Below are 24,968 nucleotides of genomic sequence, written 5' to 3'. Positions count from 1 at the left end.
ATATTGTTTAAGACTGTATTGTATGTTGACCAGCTGCCTTTTTTTTTAAACTGTATTTTATGTTGATAAATGTGTCCACAGTTTCAGACCATATTGTATGCTAACATGTTTTTCCATTCGTAAAATATAAAAGTAACCAATGGAATAAAATACATTTTACTTCTGTTGAAATGGATGCGCATTAAAACGATTACACAACTTACGTCTCAGGTCACTTATAAATGTAGTGTCTGCCTTGTTGGTCATTTCAACTGTTAAAGTGGTATCATCTTTGTTGTCGTCTGTAAAACTCATCTGGTATAATGTTATCCCAGTTGATACAGTTTTTGTGTCCAAAAATGAAACCTTTGTACCCCCGTTCGTAAAATACGGTGCTGAATCTGAAATGTGGGAGAATATGTAGCAGTCTCATTTCGCTGATATTTACACAAAGTAATAGGTCTTTTTCTATTAACATGTGGAATTATTGTGGATATGTAATATTAACATGACAACGATGTTGCCATGACATTTTTGCCAAAACGTACAATGTAGGCTAAGTAATTCGTTCAACCTATCATGTATTAATGACAGCATTCTTCAATAAAGTTTTATCTAGTATTTTCTAATTGAACTTTTTTATTTTACGTATTTCGTTCTGCCTTTTGTTATTTTATTGATTGAAAGATCAAGAAATGAAGATAAATTGGTTACAGGTCATATTTAAATGCTCTACATGTCCAGGAGATTTCGGGTGTCTTCCATCGCCGGGTCATATATAAACAGACTTGAAAGTTGGCATATGCTGCTTCTCACCTATGCAGGCAGGCATTTATAACTAAAGTCAAATACGGCTTGATTCGGTGTTAGAATAGTGTGTCTTTATAATATAACAATCATGTTCCCGTCTTAATTTACGTGAAAATTTTGCCCCTTAAGTATATACCATGGTTCTTACGAGTTAACATATTTAAACAAACGAATCCGAAGGATGAGTTTGTTTAAATATGTTAATGAGTAAGACACATGGTATATAAAATTTGTAATATAAATCAAATAATTGACAGTTTCAAGATCTTGAACTAAAATTGGAAATTGATCACGTTACAGTTTTATCCAATGAAATGGAAGCTCGCGCTAGTCATTTTTGCGCCTCTTGTATGGTCTTTTGTGTATTGCATGTAATAGTACCCCAGAATTTGCAGAAAGTAAAGCGTTCAGTGTATGCTCGTATGCGCAGGTAATTTCATAATGTCATCAGAAAGTACACAAAAATGTCGGATTCCAGCAACAAGGATGAAATAATTATTCTAATGACGGTAAGAATTGTTTTGTTTTTGTTGGTTTTCAAGGTTTCACACACATTAATCATATTTTACAGGTTGTTTATCTCATTGAAAAAAACATATTTATACATATATATAGTTTCCATACAAACTGCTTTTCTCTAGCTCCGTGATTTTATTAATTCGATTATTAGACTATTTATTAAAACACAATTTTAATGACAAAACAATGCATTTTAAAAAAAGTGGCGGATTCAGGGATCGTAGATAGTGTATGTCCCCCTAACTGATCGCAAAAAAAAATCATGTTTTTTCACAGATTTTTGTAGCCAACATTTATTCCTTTTTCTATAGTTACCCCCCTTTTTGAATTTTTGCCAAAAAAATGATAGTACATTTTATTTTTTTCAAAACTGAAAGATAAAACATTTAGTAATTTTTCCAAAATTAAGGGAACTCGTAACAATCCTGTATTATAGTTTGAAAAGGGTTTCTTAAGATGTGGTACACATGATCTATTGATTTTTGTTATAAAATGAAAACAAATGCAAATCTTGAAATTTTAGTACATTTTTCAGTTTCCTAAATATTTCAGAGGCGGATACCTTTTAGTCCAGCAGATAGGTGAATAATTGTTCACTTTGTGTTAAAAGCATAAAATTTGGTAGAAACATAGTTTGAACCATTCTAAACAAAATAAGATATGGAGGCAAGCTTGATTTTATCCACTTCCGGTTTTATCATCAAAATGGCGGACATGCATTTGATAACTGATTAATGGTTATTTAATTCTCACAACTGGTAGCCAAAGTTTACTGTGTAGACTATATTATTGTGTATTCATGGTTTGAAATAATGTATCATTTCTTTGAAACCCTCAGGGTGTTTTATTCAGAATTTTGTCACTTCCGGTAAAAAATATCACACGAAAACGTAATTTAGAGACGAAATACATATGTTTAATAAGACCTGCTGGTGACCTTCTGCTGTTGTCTGTTCTATGGTCGGGTTTTTGTCTCTTTGACACATTCCCCATTTTCATTCTCAATTTTATTTTATTTATCAATAAAAGTAAGCAATGTTGTCAAAAAAAGGTTGAATATCATTGACCTTCTCTGATATATTTGTTCGATCATACATCAGAATAACGAATCGTTCGATTAATTGTGTAATAGTGGTTTCTACATTCAGAGTACTCGCCAGGGCTGCGATTAATATCGTAGCGGCTACATAGGGCTACGTAGATTATGACTATTGAACGTGAAGCTGTCCTAGCTGCTAAATAGATATTGATAGCAGCTAGCATAGCTACTAGTTCTGTAAACAAATATGTACGTAGCACTACGTCGGCTGGCTGCTACGATATTGAACGCAATCCTGGTCTCTTATAACGATGAATGCTCTTGTGACACCATTAAATGATATCCATGTATCCCATGCTGTGTTTTTCCTTAACCAGCAATCGATGCCACAGTGTCGAATTCAGTGAAGGCATGGAAAAGAGGCAATGCATATATGCATTTTCTTGTCCTAAAAAGTTAGCAAGCTCATGAATTGAAATGCATCCGAAGTGTTTTCCAGTCCTTAAACCCATAAATATCACCTGCATTTGTGACATGAAAGCAGGACACAACAAGTACTACTACATCGGTATCAACTGTAGCAATAATTCTCTTCCCGAAAATGTGTTCATCCATCAGTTTATAATTTGACAGAAATAGAATAAACTCTGTTTTGTGTTTATCTACACCTGAGAAACTGTATCAGTTTCGTGGTTAGCATGTTTGCCTTTGATAACGTCTCTTTGCATCGTCAATCGTTATATTGTCTACAATAGTTACATCTTGTCAATGTTTCGAAAGACTTTGTATTAAACTAAATGAGACTAAATGCTGGTGGATGGGTGTGATTTTCTTGTTTAAAGGACTCGTCTAAGTTTCCTCTTAGATACATTTTTCATACTGGTACTGTCCATCTATTTCTATTCAACGAACGACGAATAGTATCAACAACTGCTGAGGGAGCTATATATTTAATTGGTATACAGAACAAGCAGTTCGTTGCTGTTTTCAAGAAATTGATTTCCTAACTCTTCTATCACAGAAGCTACATCATGGATAAACAGTTTTGAGCACTTAGTTTCTGTTCATGGTCAGTTGTGTCCTCTTCATCAAGAAATAGATATATGACTGTCCCTCTGGTATCTTTCGCCCCTCTTCTCAAACTCTGTAGCAAGTCTTGCAATTTCTTGTCAAGCTATCATCCATCTTCGCAGGGCTTATGGGTTTTCTGTTAAAAGTGCCTCAATCTGACTTAACAACAAGTTTATTTCATGTTGTTTGTCTGATAGTCAATCATTATTCCTAGGTGTATATGAAAGAGGTTTCTTTAGATGCATGATGACGGATCTTTGGAGAGTAAACGTTAAGGATTCGTTTGTAGCTGTTGAATATTAACATCTAAGCAATCGTTAGTGTTTCCTGCTAATAAGTACCCGGTTGTTATACATTGTAGCTTGTCCATACAACAACATACTAACAAGAGTTACCAGAGATCTTGGAACAGAATTCTCCTCACAGTGCACTGGAAAACTACCTGTCAAACCTAAATGTAACAATAAACATGTCGCTGCGAATAATTGTTACTGCTTTATAAATCTGCATTTAGTTTGAGTCATAGTCATCGTCACCTCCTTTCTGAAATGAGGGTCCTTGAAAGCATGTGAAAGCTCTCTCACAGGCAAACAACCCATAAATGTAAAATGAAAGAATTCTATTCTTTCATCTTGTACTATGAACTTTGTCTTCAATGTCAACACCTAGATTCCTTATTCGCCAAGGCATCTTGAATAATGGTGCTAAATCTTCTTCGGTTATGGAATCTTCAATGGAGCTGATGAATTCTGCTAATGTGATTCCATGGCTTATTCGTGTGTCTCTTCCTTATTCAGTCTCATCTTCACTATAGTGTGTGATAACATTGTGTGAGGGAATTCGACGTTTGCTGTACCACTGTTCACTCCAACGCAATTTATGACAATACCACTGCATCAATCTGTATGATTATTTTTGCAGTGTTTTAAAAAATGATTTTACTTTGTTGTCGCGTATTATTTTTGAAACATTCAATGTTTTAAAAAGGCGAACTTTCTGTATAAAGTCAATAATTATGTTGACTTTTGAAGCCCAAACTTTCTACAGCCTTAAATACGCAAATAAAAGATCCAAAAACTATACCAATACAGAACGACATGTTTATGGAATTATAGCAAATCTTTTGGTTTACAAATTTTTATTCGTTGTTGCAAAATAATGAACTTAAAATATCTGACATTTTCTCCCTACCCAGTTTACCCCTATTATTTTTTATGATGTGGACTGGTCATTGTTAATAATTCGTACGCAATTTGATTGGATTAACTTGTAATTAGTTACCTTCAAACTTGTTTATGCTTTTCATACATGACTATTGATAATAAGAACGTGCATGCATGTATACGGTAACTAAAATGACCTTCAAACTGGACACTGGACGAGTCAATATTATGTTTTATCAATGAAAGTTAAGGTATGAAAGGTAAGAATTGCCACTTCTTCTATTTTCACAAAATTTTCCGACTACACAGTTGATAGATTATTTTTTAAAAGCCTGTTGTGGAGATAAAAGAGAAAGTTTACAAATAAGACGTTTTGTTCCATTAAACAAGTCATTTTCTTAAGAGAAATGCCGAAATACATTTTACGCACAGCTACGGCAGGTAAAGTTATTATTTATCATAAAAAAAAAAGCATTATTCAGTCTCATTGGAATATGTTAATTACAATAACTCACAAACTTAAGTAGTAGGTATATGAAGTCAAAATATGTCCGATCTGCCTATTTTTGGACATCAAAAGTCAATACGATCGTTTTAAAGTCAATTTCGTCTACCTCACAAAATCTTGTTAGGCACTATAGAATGTTTGATGCCTGCCGATAAAGATAAGCAAGTCATTGCACATGATATTTCGTTTCTTGTACAATAAGGTCCCAAGCACAGATATTCTCTAATAAAGTTGTGTACTGAAGCTTTAGTACACATCGACAAAAAGGGATATCAACATTGCTTGTTGTTTCTTCGTGGAGGTTTTCATCTGGTTTATACGAACATCAAAAGTAACATACACATTCTTTCAGTGCTAATTTTTATGATAAGCTGGTTTGCTGCTGGGATTGCCTGTTTTTTTTACATATCATCTGTATCCTTTTGATGTCTAATTTTAGTTCTGTGTTAGGATGGCAGGCCATGTGGCATTGTTTTTTTTTGTTTGAATGCTACAAGGAAGACCACTGTCATCATATTGTGTATACAGATTGGTCATAGACAGTTAACATCGAAGTTCTTTGTATTTAACAAGATTTCCCGCCAAAGTAACATATCCGGCACCAAAATTGATACACTTTGGGGGTGTAGGGTATTGCAGCTATTCGTCTGTCATATTTTGACAAATTATACATTTAACATTGAGAATGGAAATGGGGAAGATGTCAGAGGGACAACAAACTGGCCAAAGAGCAGACAACAGCTGATTGCACCAATGGTTGTTCAATGCAGCGAGAAATTCCCGCACCTGGAGGTGGTCCTCAGCTGGTCCCTATACAAAATTGTGTACTAGTTCAGTGAAAATGGATGTCACACTAAACTCCAAAACATATAAATGAACTTAAAATAAAGTCAAGCCAATCTCTACAACATTTGAGGAAGAACTACCTGGGTTTTGATCATCTGATGTCTCAATAAGTTTAAATCTTTGAGAGCTCATCTTTGAATTGTTATTTAGACTCTTGATTTATAAAGTGTATATCTATCTTCATTCAAATATAATAATGAAACAATATTGTTCACCATATGAATTGAATTTTAATGGTCTCCAAATAAATAAATAAATACATGATTCTATTACATCCTTCTTCTCACTTTTTGCAAATTAAAAGTCGACATTTTTCTTTAATTTTAACATGAAATTTTGACCGGAAGTTGACCAAACGTCACCTAACTGCTGCTTGAACAATACTGAAAACCATTTAATGTGATTCAGATCATTTAAAACATCAGGTCTTGTAGTTAAAACTAAAACAATTGAGAGAGAATTAAGACCCTAACCCTAACCCTAACCCTAACCCTAACCCTAACCCTAACCCTAACCCTAAACCCTAACCCTAACCCTAACCCTAACCCTAACCCTAACCCTAACCCTAACCCTAACCCTAACCCTAACCCTAACCCTAACCCTAACCAAAAGTTGAAATTTTAACATGCATCCGCCATTTTGGATTTTACCGGAAGTTAACTATATTTCCAGCTTGCCTCCATATCTTAAATTAAAGAGTATAGATAAAAGTATGTTTGAGCAAAATTTGGTGCTTTTAACATGAAGTGCACAATTCCTTCATATATTGCACCTATCTGCTGGACTATTTAAAAACAAGTTGCTTTCTTTAAAAAAAGAAAAGCAATACATGAACCCACAACTGCTGACTGCGGTCAACAACATTAGTTGATTTTATTTGCTTTTGATTTGAACAAATTTACTGTGAATGAGATATTGATCAATATTAATGAGTTTTGTTGTCACATCATTATTGAAAATATGTAATAGTGGGTAGATTATTGCACACGTGAATGAATTTACTTAATTTTTACTTTGTGTTTCATGTACAAATTGCTGATCTATTGCAATTCCCTATTTCTGCAAACTCTAAGTGACTAAGGGAAATTTTATTGACTCTACAACATACGTCTAATCCTCAGGTTGCTTTTTTTTTTGTGGTTAATTTATTTTGACTTTTAAAAATTGATATCGATTTAATTTGTTTCCTGGAAGTTTTTAAGTATCCTGCATAATTATCTGAGGCTTTCTGTGACAATCATACACACTTTATTTGTAATGTTAGCAATGAGGACATATAAGATAAATAAATGTTAAAGTTCTGGACCTCAGATTTGAATATGGTTTAGGTTATTTGTCAAAATACCTTGATATATGACTTATAATATCTACTATATAAAAATTGTTCTGTGGTATACCTTCCAGAAAAAAGTAAACCAAATAAATATAGAAAAGAAGTTTGGTGTGATTTTCGATGAGATTCTTTCACAAGAGACCTTGTACCACAGTCAGCTACAATAGGCCTTGAAATAAGAAATGTAAACAATACAAACGAAAAAAGGAACGACCTGATTAATGTACCCAAAAAGAAACGAAAAATCGATCATGCAACACAGAATAACCATTGAATTACAGGCAGATACTTACTGAATGTGACAGGGATATGTTTGATAAATATTGGTAACTCTATACAATTTAAATACGTGGCCAATGAAACAACAACACCAGACGAAATGAATAACCACCTGCAAAAAATCATGAGTGACCACTTTTCACAAATAAGGCTTATAATACTGTAAATTCAAAAATTATTGTGATGCTCTTATTATTGCAAGATGTAACAGGGTTATAATCACAATTATTTATAGCATTTTTAATTTTTTTATAAGAGTTAAACAGGATTTTTAATAATGTAGCAAAATAATATTGCATTTTATTCTAAAATGATAAACTCACATTAAATGCAGTCAATAATTTCTGAATTAACAGTATGTTGACACATCTTGCTTTCATATTCACACTTGCACCCAAAAAAGACTGGTCTGCTCTCTACGATCTTTCTTTCAATTAAATAAAGTTCGATTCCATATGGATTTTTACTTTACACTTAAACGGTTTGTTATGAAGAAAAACAATGCAAACTATTCTCATAATTGCAACATATTTCAAAGATGCAAATATTTGAAGATTAGACTGTAACTGTTATTTAAAAATAAAAATAAAAAATAATTGAAATTAAATAAAAATAAATTCATATTCAAAATTCTTTTTCGAAATTTCTAATAACTACCATCAATAAACAAAAACAAAATTCAAGTTTTTAATAATTCCTCTATCATTTCATCTAAATTGTCTTCAAGTCTTTCTTTCTTTTTTATGGATATATTACATAACAATTACTTTTAAAACCTTACTAAAACTGTATGAATTAAATATAACGTAGAAAAATAATTATTGTTGATCAACATTTTTTTAAGATGCAAGAATTTAAAAGTCTTATAGGTATTAAATATTTATTTCAATTACAAATGAATATTGAAAATACTTTAAAATTTTTAAGAGTGTGGTAATTAAAGGGTTATTTACGCGTAACGTGTTTTGCCATTTTTATTTCACATGCAACCGTGAAAAAAGTCCATTATTCATCATGTTCGTGAAATCGAAAAAAAAGATCAATTAATGTGCAAGACATTTTTATTTATTCGTTCATCGTGAATAACAATTTTATTTAGCGTTCTTCCGTGCAGATACCCTCTTAACGCCCCTCTCATAATTGCAAATATTCTAACTTCAATTATTGTTAGTTTCTATAAAAACATAAATACAGTTTATAGTTTCTATATATTTCTTTAACAGCTTTGAAACTAACTTAATTTTTAAAATCATATTATCTTTCTGTTTTCCGATTTAAATATATAAATATTTAAACCAAAATGTTCTCTCCCGTCATTGATAAAATTATCAATACACTATATCACGTGGTTAAATCTTCACGCATGTTATCCTGCCACTGAACAATGCCGTGTTATAATTGACCTTGATACACACAGTATATTCAGAGGTCACTTGAAAACAAATATAATAGCGTTGTTGTTAAAATCATATTATCTTTCTGTTTTCCGATTTAAATAAATAAAAATATTTAAACCAAAATGTTATCTCCCAAGTCATTGATAAAATTATTAAAATTATACACTATATTACGTGGTTAATTCTTCACGCATGTTATTCTGCCACTGAACAATGCCGTGTCATAATTGACCTAGATACACACAGAATATTCAGAGATCGCTTCAAAACAAATATAATAGCGTTGTTGTTTTAAAGAAACTTTCTCACCGCTTATTATCAAATCATATATGGGTCATTTTCAAAAAATGTCGAATTTTGAAATTGAAAAAATCATTAAAAGTTACTTATTCAAGCAACCCTCTACATAAGCAAATCAAAACAAACAGTACTTTAAGAACAACATATTAAAAGATGCAATCTTAATGATGTCATACAAGAATATGTTGAAACCTTTTTTGATCGGTGGTACATTATTTTGTCTATCCTGTTACCATTTTCAAAAGAAATTTTGGGTTATTTAGAAAAGGTTTAGATGAAAAGTTAAGCTTGTTTTACGTAGCCAATTAGATGGTTTTCAAGAAAATAATCTTCTATATATATTCATTCTGTAATATAATAGGTCATTTGCCAATTTTCCAGGTTGTACTGAAAAATGCCTCTAAAAATTGGTTTTCAAAGGTTGTAAAAATTACCACCAGTAATGCAAGTCTTAGATAGAAATTTATATTGTTCGGCATTTTTTCACCCTTTCAAATAAACCCAACATCAAGTAAATCCCTCATAAGTTAGTTTACTTTCTCTTCAATTTAATTGGTAACAGGAACGTACGTTTCTGATATATCACTATACAAAAGTCTATCCTGTTACCTTTTTGTCTATCCTGTTACCGATATCAGTATTGCACTTGCGAATGCTTAATTGGGAAATATTTCATTCGTTTTGCACCTATATGTTAAGATAAAAAAATAAACGACGTTTTTGCCTACAATTGTCTATCCTGTTACTGTAACCATAGCAACCATAGTAACAGGATAGACATAACAGGATAGACAAATTTCTTCGTTTTTGATTGCTGTTGTGAAATAACTACTCCCTTAGGTGAAGTGACTATGTTTTTCTATTGTGAATTTGGTTTCCAGCACGTTATTGCACTTTTTACAAGTATACTGTTGGTGTAATTAATCAAAATTGGTGGTAACAGCATAGACATGAAAAAAAGTACGCTCTATTTTTTTCCCTTAATGTCTTGAAATTTCTTTTCTCTACAATGTTGTTCAAGAAACAAGGCGTTTTAAATGTAAAGATTACTTTGCACTTTTCAGATCAACACTGACTGATTCAATATTCATAGGGAGAATAATTTAACGGCTGATTTAAGTAGCGGTAACAGGAAAGACATGAACCTCCTGTACGCTGATTCAATTTAGTTTGTAGATAATATGTTACATACAATGATAAAGAAGCTATGATTTTTCGTTAGAGTAATATTTAACGTTCTTAAAAAGTCCCTTTTGCAGATATCAAGGCGATCAGAAAATCGCAAAAAAATCATTTGAAATGTGTTTTTCTGACACTGTACGCAGACAAATACCCCCAAAATCGGTCTTAAATGCAGTTTAATCTTATCAAAATAGATGTATGGTGTGTTTATTATTAATGTTCTGAATCACAAATCCGACAAGCTTTCATTTAAACCATTACAACTGAAATTTCCATTAGAAATAAAAAAATTAGCATGGGTGTACTGAAAATTCAACATTTTTTGAAAATGACCCATATGTTTTGTGAAAAGGCAAATAAGTTTGTATATTCAAACGAAGTCAGATTAGCGTAGCCAAAGCATAGATTAATACCTGTATAAATAATCGACAACATTCGAGACGTTCCGAGAATTTTATTCCGACTTCCGGCCGAGAGATATCGAGTGGCCCATAGACACATCCAAAACTCACCAATATATAAGCATGAACCCCTCAGGGGGTTCATGCAAAAAGATGGAGCTTCAGCCATGGAATAACATGAAAATGAATATAAATTGTACAATAGCTAAGCTCCGCCTCTTTCCTTTGGATTCCAGTTGAGTTGCAGGTTTAATTAGCAAAGTATGGTACAACATCAATTTGCATATAATATACCATGGTTTTCCCTCACCACACTTTATAAGCAAATTATTTCATTAAAACATCAAAGGAAACAAGAAGTAATTGTAACAGGATGCTGTTACGAAGTCTCCCAAACAAAGCTCCCATAACTCGCCATTCATATGTTCATTTGATTTGATTTTTTGTTCCAAGAATATATATGGCTTACGAGTAGGGATCTCCACCATTTACAAGTATTCAAACAGGAGGGGGTGGTGGTGACCCCCCAGGGAAGTTACCTACATTTCATTTGATTTGTTTTATTGTCCCCTACAAGAATATATATGGTTTTAGGGTGGGGATCTGGACCGTTTACAAGATAATAGCACATTCTCAAATTGAACAGGGTGGGGCGACCCCCAGGAACTTCCCTTTAATTTCATTTCATTTGTTTTATTGTCCCCTACAAGAATATATATGGTTTAGGGGTGGGGATGTTGACCGTTCACAAGTTTTCAAACAAGAGGGGGTGGGGTGACCCCCTCCAGACTTCCCTTTTATTTCATTTCATTTGTTTTATTGTCCCCTACAAGAATATATATGGTTTAGGGGTGGGGATCTGGACCGCTTAAAAGATAATAATACATTCTCAAATTGAACGGGGTGGGGGTGACCCCCAGGAACTTCCATTTAATTTCATGTGATTTGTTTTATTGTCCCATACAAGAATATGTATGGTTTAGGGGTGGGGATGTTGACCGTTTACAAGTTTTCAAACAAGAGGGGGTGGGGTGACCCCCTAGGGACTTCCCTCTTATTTCATTTCATTTGTTTTATTGTCCCCTACAAGAATATATATGGTTTAGGGGTGGGGATGTTGACCGTTTACAAGTTTTCAAACAAGAGGGGGTGGGGTGAACCCCCAGGGACTTCCCTTTAACTTCATTTCATTTGTTTTATTGTCCCCTACAAGAATATATATGGTTTAGGGGTGGGGATCTGGACCATTTACAAGATAATAGCACATTATGAAATTGAACGGGGTGGGGATGACCCCCGGGGACCTCCCTTAAATTGCATTTGATTTGTTTTATTGTCCCAATCAGGAATATATATGGTTTAGGGGTGGGGATCTGGATCGGTTACAAGATATAAGCATATTCTCAAATTGAAGGGGGTGGGGATGAACTCCCAGGGACTCCCCCTATATTTCATGTGATTTGTTTTATTGTCCTATAATCATTTCTGAAGACTGCATGTATCTACCACTTACAGTTTTCAAGTTATATTCATTTGAAATTTTTAGAAAATAAAATCCCATAGGGTTCTATAGTAAACCCCTCCCTTCTTACTACCCCCCAAAATAGCCCTTAATAGACCCCAATGCACAAACGAAAGATTGATGGCTCACCTAGACATATTAGTCTACCATTTTACGAAATCCTAAGTCAATCTGACAAGCGGTTTTGGAGAAACGCTGCGGACAAGTTCATTTTTTAAAGTGGCGGAAGAGGAAGAGGAAGAGGAAGAGGAAGAAGAATAATAAAAATAACTAGATTTGCCATTGCAAGCAATACCGGATGGCACCCTTCCCCAATTGCCAGGCGAGCAGCAGCCATTTAGAAAATTCCAAAGTCAAAGAGTGTATCTACACATGCAAATTATCATTTTTGAAAAGTTTCATTAAGTTTGGAGCATTTTGATAATTTGGACATTTTTGCTTTTTCCATGGTTACGGCGGCCATTTTAAAAATTCCAACTTTAAAATGAAACTCTGCCAATGCCAGTTACCATTTCTGTAAAGTTTCATCCAGTTTGCAGCATTTTTATTTTTTTGAAATGTTTTGCATTGTTTCCAAGGTAACAAAAGCCATTTTGGAAATTCCAACTCCAAAAGCCACATCTGCCAATGTTGCTCATCGTTACTGTGAAGTTTCATAAAGTTTGGAGCATTTTGATATTTTTGAAAATTTTGGTGTTGTTTCCATGGCAACATCGTAGTTCCAATAAGTACCAAAATCATCCAACACCTGTATATGGCTGGCACCTACATTGTGTTAAAATATAAGGATTCTGAGTTGAAGCATCTCCAAATTATTCCCCAAAACCAAAAAGTGAATTTTTTCACAGTTGTTCCGTTTCCATGGCAACGGCAGACATCTTGAAAGTGCCAACCCCAAAAAGCAAATCTTCACATGGTGGTTAACATTATGGTATAGTTCCATCTTCTTTGGTCCATTTATATTAGAGTTCCAGACTGGACAAAAAAGTGTGGAAGAAAAATAATAAAGATAAAAAAAACAAAAAGAAACGTAGAATAACAATATGTCACCCAAACTCCGTTTAGGGTGCCATAATAAGAACTGACCAAAAACAATAAGTCTCCAAACTTTGTTTGGGAGACTTAAAAATCCAATTAATGTCATAACTACTTACTCATTTTACTTAAAGTACTGGTGTATATATTGTTTTTATTCTTTTTTGTCATTTAAAGTCATATATAGTAAAGCAAAATGCGACACGTAGATTATCTTTTATTATTTATAGTTTTCAAACAGTTTATTGTTTAAGACTGTACATTTTTTAGTATCATTAACCATAAATGATTAAATTTTCAGGTAGCTTTGATGAAAACTGTCCTACCAAAAAGCCTACAGATAAAAGACTAGTGGGACCTACACGATCTTGGGGTATTATCGATATTACAAACAATAATATATATATACTCACTAACAGCGGTTACAAAATTGATGGCATATGATCTTCCACCTAAAAGAGACCCAGAATTAAAGGGCGTTGAACCAGATGCTGAACCGGCATCTACTCGGTAATTTTGATTTACAGCTCCTGCTCCATTGTCGTATGGTACCATATCCGTTCCACTAGTATACCTATAATAATAGAAACATTCTATATTTGAAGTCAGCATGCAATATTCGTAACAACTAAAATGATAACGTTTACTTGATTAATGTTAATTTTATAAGGAGCCCTTTCTGACTTCTGTGGTGATCTCAGATCAAAGATCTTTCACAATACATAAGTGTGCTACTTTTTCTCGCTGGACGTTTCTCCTTGGAAAATATTTATCATGATTTCCATATATTTCCTGTACTAATTTTTATAGAATATTTCTAAAATATAAAAATATGAGGATGTGATATGACTGCCAATGAGACAACTATTCATCCGATGATATTGGGTAGTCAGAAACAACAATACTACATAAAAATAATATTTCAAGCTCCAAGCATAGTTTAACACACAAAATTAACCACAGATTTTTTTCAGGCCTACCTCCCTGTCACAAAGTGAGGTAAACTATCCTATCATCATATAGTAAAGATGACCTTCCAATCATAAAGAGAGGTTCACCACCCAATAACAATTATCTAGTGAGGCTTATCATACTATCGTTGATAAAGCTAACCTTCCAATCGTATCAGATAGTGACGCTTACCATCCTATCAGATAGTGACACTTATCATCCTATCAGATAATGAAGCTTACCATCATATTAGATAGTGAAGCTTACCATCCTGTCAGATAGTGAAGCTTACGATCCTATCAGATAGTGACTCTTGACATCCTATCAGATAGTGAAGTTTACCGTCCGATTATTTAGTGAAGCTTACCATCCTATCAGATAGTGACGCTCACCATCCTATCAGATAGTGAAGCTTACCATCCTATCAGATAGAGAAGCTTACCATCATATAAGATAGTGAAGCCTACAATCCTATTAGATAGTGACGCTTACCATCCCATCAGATAGTGACGCTTATCATCCTGTCAGATAATGAAGCTTACCATCCTATCAGGTAGTGACGCTTACCATGCTGTCAGATAGTGAAGCTTACCATCCTGTCAGATAGTGAAGCTTACCATCCTATCAGAGAGTGAAGCTTATCATCCTATCAGATAGTGAAGCTTACCATCCTGTCAGATAGTGAAGCTTACCATCCTATCAGATAGTGAAGTTTACCATTCTGTCAGAAAGTGAAGCTTACCATCCTACAATGTATCAGATAGTGAAGTTTACCATTCTGTCAGAAAGTGAAGCTTACCATCCTACAATGTATCAGGTAGTGACGCTTACCATGCTGTCAGATAGTGAAGCTTACCATCCTGTCAGATAGTGAAGCTTACCATCCTATCAGAGAGTGAAGTTTACCATCCTATCAGATAGTGACGCTTACCATCCTGTCAGATAGTGAAGCTTACCATCCTATCAGATAGTAAAGTTTACCATTCTGTCAGAAAGTGAAGCTTACCATCCTACAATGTATCAGATAGTGAAGTTTACTATCCTATCAGATAGTGAAGTTTACCATTCTGTCAGAAAGTGAAGCTTACGATCCTATCAGATAATGACGCTTGACATCCTATCAGATAGTGAAGTTTACCGTCCCATCATTTAGTGAAGCTTACTTACCATCCTATAATATAGTAAAGCTTACTGTCCTATCATATATGAAAGCTTAACATCATATCGTAGAGTTAGGGTTCACATCATATCATGAAGTGAAGCTTATTGTTTTTCTAATAGTGAAGCTTACCATCCTAGCATGTCGTTCTCCAATATAGTTGGTTGGTCTGTGGCATCTATTGGTAGATAGTGAACTGTAAGAGCGTCAGCTGAAAAAACAAAATTAGTATATACACATTTTCATTTCATTTATACTAGAACACACCCGCGAAATCGCGGGCATACAGCTTGTGAACTGTTGTAGGATGATCTTTTGTAAAAGATATCATGTATAAAGAATTTCATAAAAAGTACAAAAAGCCCTCTCCCTTTTTCCAAAGTCCGATACTTGTTTCCTTACTGTTAAATTCAATTCATTTTCGTGTTTCTGGCCTCAGACCACAATTATTTTTCTCCTTTGTTACAATGCTTCGTTAAACCGTTTCAAATATGTAATAAATGTAACTGCCTTGTATATAGACCATTATGAGTCTAACAAAATATGCTTCTAGGACAACTCTTCAGTGCTTTTTCTTTTTAGAGCCTTATTAACATTCCACTGGTAGGATATGAATCATGTATAAATGACTAAGACCGACTAAGGCTAATTTGAGGGGTGGTCGGAGGGGTCCTGATCCCGAAATCCCGGGCTTAAAACCATGAAATCCCGAGATACAGAATTTAAAGAAACTTCATATCCCGAAATCCCGAAATCGAAAAATATATTCCCGGATCACATAATTAAGGATCAATCCCAAAATCAGGGGCTTAAAAACACCAGATCCCGACGCCCCACAAAAGGTCCTGCCTTCCTCTAATCTCTACCATTTTTGCCAAATCACTATTTTCCCTTTCAACAATAAATTTGTATGCCCCATTTATGGGCATTATGTTTTCTAGTCTGTGCATCCGTGCGTTCGTTCGGTCGTCCTTCCGTCCGTCTGTCCCGCTTCAGGTTAAAGTTTTTGGTCGATGTAGTTTAAGATGAAGTTGAGCATGTTTTACTTATTTATGCAAGTGGTATGACCCCTTAAATAGTAAACATTTCAAAGAAACAGTAGAGAGAATCAGGGACTTTCTATAATAACATAGAAAGTCCCTGACAGAATACAGAGAGTCTCTACATATTAAAGTAGTATAATCGTAGTTTGCATGTAGATAAACGCGAAAAATAATTGTCCTCTCTATGGAGGTAGAATAGTTGTGATTCTTGCGATCTAAACACGTTAATATGGAGAACTCTCTAAATGGCTTATTTATTTTTAATTTTTGTTATCTATCATACGATTGGTTGTACTTGTGTCACATTTTTTACTTATTTTAATATATATGCAACTGGTATGACCCCTTAAATAGTAAACATTTCAAAGAAAACAGTAGACAGAGGCGTTATAACTTTCACACTTTTTCTTGTTCGAAAAAGGTTTTTGGAGATACAAAAATCTCTCCCTCTCATTTGGTTTAACGCAATTGAAATGTTTTGTCGTCTATGACATAAATACAACAAACAACTTACGCATTCACAGAAAACTGAATACCAAGCTGATTGTGTTTCATATTTATCATTATCTTAACTGGCAGTTGATAAAAAAATCTTCAAAGTGTTTTTTTTTTTAAATGAAAATGATTACTATAAATATCGTGTCGTGATTACTTTTTTTAAAACAAATGTTGCTTGTCTTTTCGTATAGAAAACCTGATGTTTTTCTTTTCATGCCCCATTTATGTGCATATTTTTTTCTGGTCTGTATCTCCGTTCGTCCGTCTGTTCATTCGTTCGTCCGTTCGTTTGTTCTTCCGTCTGTCCCGCTTCAGGTTAAAGTTTTTGGTCGAGGTAGTTTTTGATGAAGTTGAAGTCCAATCAACTTGAAACTTGTCCTCATGTTCACGGTCCACTGAACATAGAAAATTATAATGCGGATGGGGCATCTGTGTACTATGGACAGATTCTTGTTTTTAAATGTCATACTAGTCTGCTTTATAGATTTTAATAATTATTTCCTTCGTATTATGAACGAAAGAACATTCTAATGTTTTCTCACCTGTACTGAAAGTATATTGTGAAGAATGAACCAGTGTATATGTTGACCCTGACTGGCGCCATATTTGAAGGTGTAGTGTGCCCAGTCCAGCTATTTCCACGTTGAATCCACTTAAAAGCCCACAGCAATCTAGAAAGTACTCTTTTGCTAAATATCCAGCTCCTATAAAGAAAATCGTAACAATTAATTAATACTGAGATAACTTAACAAGTTATACGTAATGAACTGTTTTTGTTACTAAAAAGAATATATTCAAAAAGGCATCACGAAATACAGTGAACTATTGTCATTGTGTTGTTCAATTTTTCGAATTTTCTGTAATGTTTTTGTTATTGTTTTCTTGGGGTTTTTTTTCTTCCTTTTTTGTCATCGTGTGTTGGCTGTTTCTTGTTAAAAAAAATTCTGAAAGCCCTGATGTTATTCTCTCTCATTGGCGTGATGGCTACAACTATTCTTTGATGGCCCGTATTATTCTCGAAACTTTTATTGAACTGCCCCAGCTGAACTGCCATGACTTCAACCAAGCAGGTCACGATCCATAAACTATTCTCAGATTAATGTTTATGAAAATATGGTACTTTGAAATCCGTTTAAGAGTTCAAAATCGAAAAAACACGTGAAAAGTAGCCAAAATCAGGGAGGGTGGGCATCTTTTGATGGTCACTACGTAACTGGTAGTTACTGTAGGTATAAACTATTATCAGTAATGCATGCATAGGTGGTACAGGAACACAACGAAGTATAATAGATCATAATATGACCAATAAGAATCTAGTCTGTGAAATGTAGGTCACCGTTTTGTTAAAAAATCCGTAAAAACGGCCATAGGCAGACCTGACTTGACAAAAATAATTCCCCAGCAAGACACTTAAGTCCCATATACTACCAGTTAGCATGAATGGACTGCGGCAACTATAGGGTAATACTAAATACTTGAATCACAAAGAAACACAGTCTAAGAAATGTTCACCTCTCGAGGTCGTTTTAAAATCGGAAAATAGCCCTTATGCACTGGTTAGTGCATAGGACTACTAACACAAAGGTCGTGGTTCGATTCCCGGTCCGGAATGAAAATTTCAGGGACTCACTGAATTTTTGACTCTCCCATGACACCGTTTGCAAGTATGGTCTTTAGGAAACGATGAATGTCGGTCGGATGGGGACGATAAATTGCCGACCCGTGTTAAGAGAGAGCCATATACCTTGTACACCCTTGTAGATTTCGATAAAGAGCAGGCTTATACCGCTACAAGGCGCACTCGCACCCGCAAAGTGGAAAGGGATTGATATTAAGTTGAAAAACTTGTTTCCCAATCCACTATAAACAGAAATGTTCAAACTAAATCGCAAAAAAAACTGAAAATGACAATTTTCAGTGGGGGTGGGTTCAAACCCACGAGAAAATAAGGGCTTAAATCTTACCATCGAAGAGGACAAAACACCCCATAAGTAGTTCATGCATAATAAGGATGAAAACAAACTTATCATAGAAATGTTATAAAAATACCGAAGCGGTCTGAAATTTGGACTGCCACTGAAAATGAGAGAATGTTAGAAAGGGCCAGAAATTTTGCTTTGCACCAGATCACCTCTGAAGCCCTTAGAGAGTTACTGCAAGGGTTTTAGAATTAACGTGCAGTGATCGTGACAATCGCGACCTACAAAGGATAAAACACCCCATTCCGACAGGAGGTGGCTGTGTATTTATACATCCCGAACAGTGAAATCTAGAGGTCAAGTTTGTATTTGTGCCTCATCACTCTAGAAAAAGTGCACTTACAATTTTGTAAACTATTATTAAACCTTAAGAAGTCGACACTCAATTTTATGATTTATGATTAACTTGGTATTTATCCCATGTCTTTATATATACAGCTGCGTATGGTTAATGTTTGGTCAAAAATGGTAAATGGGGATGATAACAGGATTGCTAAAATACTATACAAATACATGTTCTTGAAGAATTCTGACAACCAATTTAGGTCAGATTGGTTGAAATACGTTAAAGATATATTAGATAAATGTGGGTACAGCAATATATGGTTGTCACAAGGAAATTTTAATTCTAACTGGTTGGATATTAGTTTAAAACAAAAGTTATTTGATCAGTTTCAACAGAAATGGAGAGCTGATATTGACTGTTCGCCAAAAGGTTTGGCCTACAAATTGTATAAACAAAATTTTGAATTTGAGGAATATCTTAATATTTTAAGTGATAAAGATAGAATAACATATTGTAGATTTTGACACGGTAACTATAAGTTACCCATCGAAACAGGTAGATGGAATAAGATTGAGCGAAACCATAGATATTGTAACTTATGTCATTGTAACAAGATTGGTGATGAATTTCATTACACTTTGCAGTGTAGTTCTTTGGCAAATTTTCGATCCCAATATTTGGATACTTTTTTTCTTGCACAGATGTAACATACTAAAATTTGAAAAACTATTTCAGTTAAAAATTAAAAATAAGTTGAAAAAGCTGTGCAAATTTATCAGGGTTATAACTTTCAAGTGAGTCTTCCTGGTTAATCACCACTCTTCTCTACTATACTGTATTTTATTTTATTTAATATTTTCATCTCATCTTGTCATGTGTGTTTGTGTTATGTTATATAACTTTTGATGAACTTCTTTGTACCATTGTAACTTTATGGTGTTTGAGAAATAAAGAATCTTGAATCTCTGGTGCTGGAAATAATTTGACTAATTTGTGTTTTTTAATCGTCGTCTTCTTTATAAACCCGGAAGAAATGGTAGGGAATTTTAATGTTTATGTTTTTGTCTTCTTCATCAACCCAGAAGAAATGGTAGGGAATTTTAATGTTTATGTTTTTGTCTTCTTCATCAACCCAGAAGAAATGGTAGGGAATTTTACTGTTAATATTTTTTTATAAATGGAACCAATTCTGTTGATTTATTTTAAAAGTATTAGTTTTATTGTCCACATTTTTACATACCAAGTCAGTTAATTATGTAATATACTTTAATTAAGAACAGTTCATATACAGTCCGAAAATGAAGCAGAAGATCACAAAACAACTATATAATAATGAATCTCACTTACCAGTGGTGGTGTTATCCCAGTTCGTGTATGACCCTCCTCCTAAATTCGCACCACCAATTGTCTTTACGCCACATGCCACAGCTAGATGTATAAAAAAATACTACTTCTAGATTGCTTTAATATTACATAAAGTTTATTGAAATATAATATTTAAGCAGTAATTATTGAAATATAATATTTAAGCAGTAATTATTGAAATACAATATTTAAGCAGTTATTTAACTTTATCCATCATATTATATATTTAGAGTTAATGTATTGACTATAACCAATTGCCGGTGCAATAATTTAATGTGAGGCTTAACTTTGTATTCAGTTAAAATGTGAGTTTGAAAAAATTAAATCACTGAAGCATGACCGGAGCGGCCCCCTCTTATGCAGTCAATGGGCCCTAATTTGTGAACATTTCTGAATCCGCCCCTTCAACTAAGGACCTATATTACAATTGAAACAGGAAACTACGAGGTTGGTATGGAAACTAAATGTCAAAAGTTAATAATGAATTCATTTTCATAAATAGATAATTAAGTATGAATATAAAAAAAGGATCTTACCACTGGTATATGCTGGGAAACAAAGTAATATCAAATACACTCCAAACATTAGATGCGACATAAACGACATGATGAGCTTGTTCCTTTGACACTTTATTTTGGTTTAGTTTCTATATTACATCAATAGCTCATATACGTAGATATGTTTATATAAACTTTTCTAAAAGGTTACATTTTGAATTCTAATGATTTTAAGTATATCGAATGTCAATAGATTTGTATTCATTGAAGCGATATTTGTCGTGTATTGGCTTTATTCGTGCATCATATGGGTGACAACATTTTCTCCATTAGGAGTGGATACCTTCTTTAGCTGATTTACGCGAAACGCATTACATTCTTTACAAATCACAAAATTAAAAGTTAATTCTATTTTGTATATATCTCTTTTATTTAAAATGACGTCTAATTTTAATAACTTTTTAGAGATGCATTCAACAGAACATTAGTATTCAAGTCACAAAAGTTCTTATAATCAAGATACAATGAGACACTTTTAATCTTTAAACATTTTGTTTATTTATTAATTGACATAGGTAACATTTCATATGCTAACATAGTTTTTGTGAAATATTCATCTAGTAACATAAGATGCTATTGAATTCATTGTTGGAAGTTTATTCATTAGAAGATGAACCTGGTCGTATTTAAAAAAGAAAGCGTTCAGATGAATTATATACTAGACAACTAGATATACATTTCTGATGAGATATTGTATACAAAGAACTTTTTTGATAAAGACAAAATAGAAATATGAAATATAGTGTTAACGTTTATTTTCTTTTATTTTGTGGTTAAGAAATATAATTTTGTGGATTACATCATTAAGTTACCTTTCTTGGAATGGTTGACATTGTCTGTGACTGCCTCCGACGAGTTTTTAGCTTATTATTCATTTCAAAAAATTAAGACATTTTCAATTTTATTATCATATCAAATGTAATTTGTCGGTTTTCATCATTGAGTTACCTTTCTTGGAATGGTTGATATTGTCTGTGACTGCCTCCGACAAAAAAAAGATCAACTCACTAGGGGGGGGGGGAGGGGTGAAAAGACTGAAAACAATGAAGAAATTAAAAACCAGAGGTCGAGAAAAACAAACGATGACATGGTAAATAAACACAAACAGAATAAGACCAGGAATATTTCACTAGAAAATGAAAGAGTAGGATTGTAAAACTGGACGTTCTAAAAAGGTTTGAGTATAAAGTTGGCATCCCAACAAAAAATTGTTTTCATGTTAAAAATGTAATCTATCTGTTTGACCGACATCCGTGTATTTGGTTATTATTTTAAACCTGTACTATGTTGTACGCTAAAAGAAGCATTGGTACTGCTCGCAAAAATATTCTCCGTTTCTCATGTTGAATCATATACTAAAAACTTATCACAGCAACCGAGATTTGTTAAGCCAGACTCGCGTTTGGTCTACATAAGATCCATCTGTGGGTCACGAATCAAAACAATAGGCAGTCAATATCAAATACGAGCATTGGGAACAAAACTGGCTATGAGAATAAGATGATCAGGCAAGATTGTCAATGAGCCAACCTTCCACCAGAGAACAAATAACCTCGGTCACCGTAGGGTCTTCAAAAATGAGCCAAACAAAATAGTAGATTAGCTCCCGTGTCTAATGGCACAGGTAAATATGATGTTTGTCGTAGGAAGCAGCACTATAGCTCAGCCCTAACTCCTTATATGTTTACTACTTTAGATATTCTAATCTTTCTGCTGGCAACTATAAGATTGGAAAATAAATTTAAAAAGTTAATACCATTGTGATATTCTACGTCATCGAAAAGGAATCAGATAAACACATGTGGTATTTTTCATAATTATTAATACAATTATGCTATTTCTTTTTCCAATCTTTTAAAAATGTCTTTGTGGTAATATATGTTATATTTCCTATTTTGCAAATTAGAAATAGATGTTATAGATATATTTTGAAATTTCTAATTTGCAAAATAGAAAATGTAACATATATATTGTTGGTATATTGTTGGTATTTGGAACACTTTTGGTGTCTTGAATATACATATGACATAATAAGCGTCATCTCATACAAAGCATTATAATATTAACCATAAAAATTTTGATGACATTGAAAGTGAAATATTCAAAAATCGACTAAGAATAAGTTAAGCTTCATATTCAAATATTACAAAATTTCAAACATAATATAAAATTTCTGACATCTTTATAACTATCATTTTCACGATTTTCTAAATCAATTTTAAACAATATTTATCCCTTTAGGATGTAGTGAATTTAAATCTATATAACATAAATGATTATTTATTAGCTTTTTCTCCTAGGATAAAACCATAAAGAAAATTGAAAATAAAATAAGGTATAAATGCTGTTATCTTAAGTTGTATGCAAACAGTCGATGTCATTATTACCATTTTGTGCGAAGTGGGATAAATTCCCAAGTTTGAAAAAGATTAAATGATGCGGTCCCCAAAAGCGTGTTGACACTTATAAATCTATTAAAACCCAATCCTGGAAAATTTCGGAATTATTTGGATGTATGTCTATAGAATTCTGAAGTATTTTAAGCCTTTGAATCGGTAATAAATATGAAAATGACTTAATTACATTGAATACTGACAATTTAGAGAATAGATGATAAATATTTTTTGAAAGTAGAATTGAAAAAAATATTATCTTAATTTTCAAAGCAGAAAAAAGTTATATTTTTTTGTATTCCTTTAATTTTACAAAAAGTGATTTGAATTGGGCGATAGAAGCAAATGTAACGAATTTGTAGAGTCCGTGTCACCTTCAAGAAACAATCGTCTAGTCAGTATAAAGAGAGAGTTTTACTCCTCCATTTTGAAATTTAAGATTAAAAAGACCGTAGTTGGGATCTAAATAGTGTGACACAGCTTGTTTCGGACTGTTTCCTTTTGAGTTACAACGTTGCTTTTGTCAGTTGATCAATTAACATCATGAATTCGGTTGAAAGATTACTCGGGTCCGTCCAGATTGTTTACTAAAGTATTTGAATATAGAAATATGAGAAACGACATAAATAAATGTAGATTTCAATAAAACTTCTCATTACGATGAAATGATGACGCCAAGTGTGTAATTCAAGTTATCGACTGTCATTTTCCTGACATATATTTCCAGGTCTTCATAGGTAGGCAAAGTAGTGTTAGTACAACGTGACAGTATACATGTACCATGCAAAGCATTCGCTTTTTTTGGTTTATTTTCCTATTACCAGAATAGTATATATAAACCTTTCAATTATTCCACTAATGGAGACGGTGAAGGGGAGTGTAGTGTATTTGATACTATTCTAACCCTGGTATACATGTTATGTGTCTGTCCCAAGTGCAAGTAACATCGTAATTGGCATCACATTTTGATATTGTTGTGTTCCTTAATAAAAATTTAGTGATTTTGGTATTTAGACTATTAGAATTATAATGTACAGCCTATCTGAAATGTGGTTCATAGTCAGACCAGATAAATGGACAGGAAATTTACACCGCATGTAAATATCTCATCATTTTCAAGAGAGCATACACAGAAATATAACTTCTGTGCGTAAAAAGCAGTTGCGAAAATATACAACAGTTTTCATACTGAGTCGCATGCCATTTTATCCTGTTGATCGGTGTACACCTGTTGTGGAGTTAAAATGGAAACTAAATATGCTATAAATTTGAAATGAATATGATGTTTTATCGTTATGTAGGTCGGTCCTTCATTAATGTTAAAACGTAACGAAATGATGTAACGAATTCAAC

At 33.3% G+C, this 24,968-nt stretch overlaps 1 protein-coding gene across 1 annotated transcript in view; it reads right to left on the bottom strand.

The window, feature by feature from the left end:
• The window catches only part of LOC139498565 (protocadherin Fat 4-like), a 40,044-nt gene extending 18,489 nt beyond the window's left edge, over positions 1 to 21,555 (bottom strand). The window contains exons 1-6 of the mRNA XM_071287007.1: positions 21,202 to 21,555; positions 20,648 to 20,728; positions 17,578 to 17,739; positions 15,627 to 15,705; positions 13,798 to 13,958; positions 204 to 380 (exon numbers count right to left, since the gene is read on the bottom strand). Of these exons, the coding sequence (XP_071143108.1) occupies positions 204 to 380; positions 13,798 to 13,958; positions 15,627 to 15,705; positions 17,578 to 17,739; positions 20,648 to 20,728; positions 21,202 to 21,271 (730 nt within the window). The 5' untranslated portion in view covers positions 21,272 to 21,555. The remainder of the gene's footprint in view (positions 1 to 203; positions 381 to 13,797; positions 13,959 to 15,626; positions 15,706 to 17,577; positions 17,740 to 20,647; positions 20,729 to 21,201) is intronic.
• Positions 21,556 to 24,968: the final 3,413 nt, after the last annotated feature.

Source organism: Mytilus edulis, chromosome 12 (genome assembly GCF_963676685.1).
Source record: "Mytilus edulis chromosome 12, xbMytEdul2.2, whole genome shotgun sequence".
In the NCBI taxonomy this organism is placed as follows: domain Eukaryota; kingdom Metazoa; phylum Mollusca; class Bivalvia; order Mytilida; family Mytilidae; genus Mytilus; species Mytilus edulis.
The sequence above is the reverse complement of the archived record's forward strand: the minus strand, read 5'-3'. Positions and strand labels throughout refer to the sequence as shown.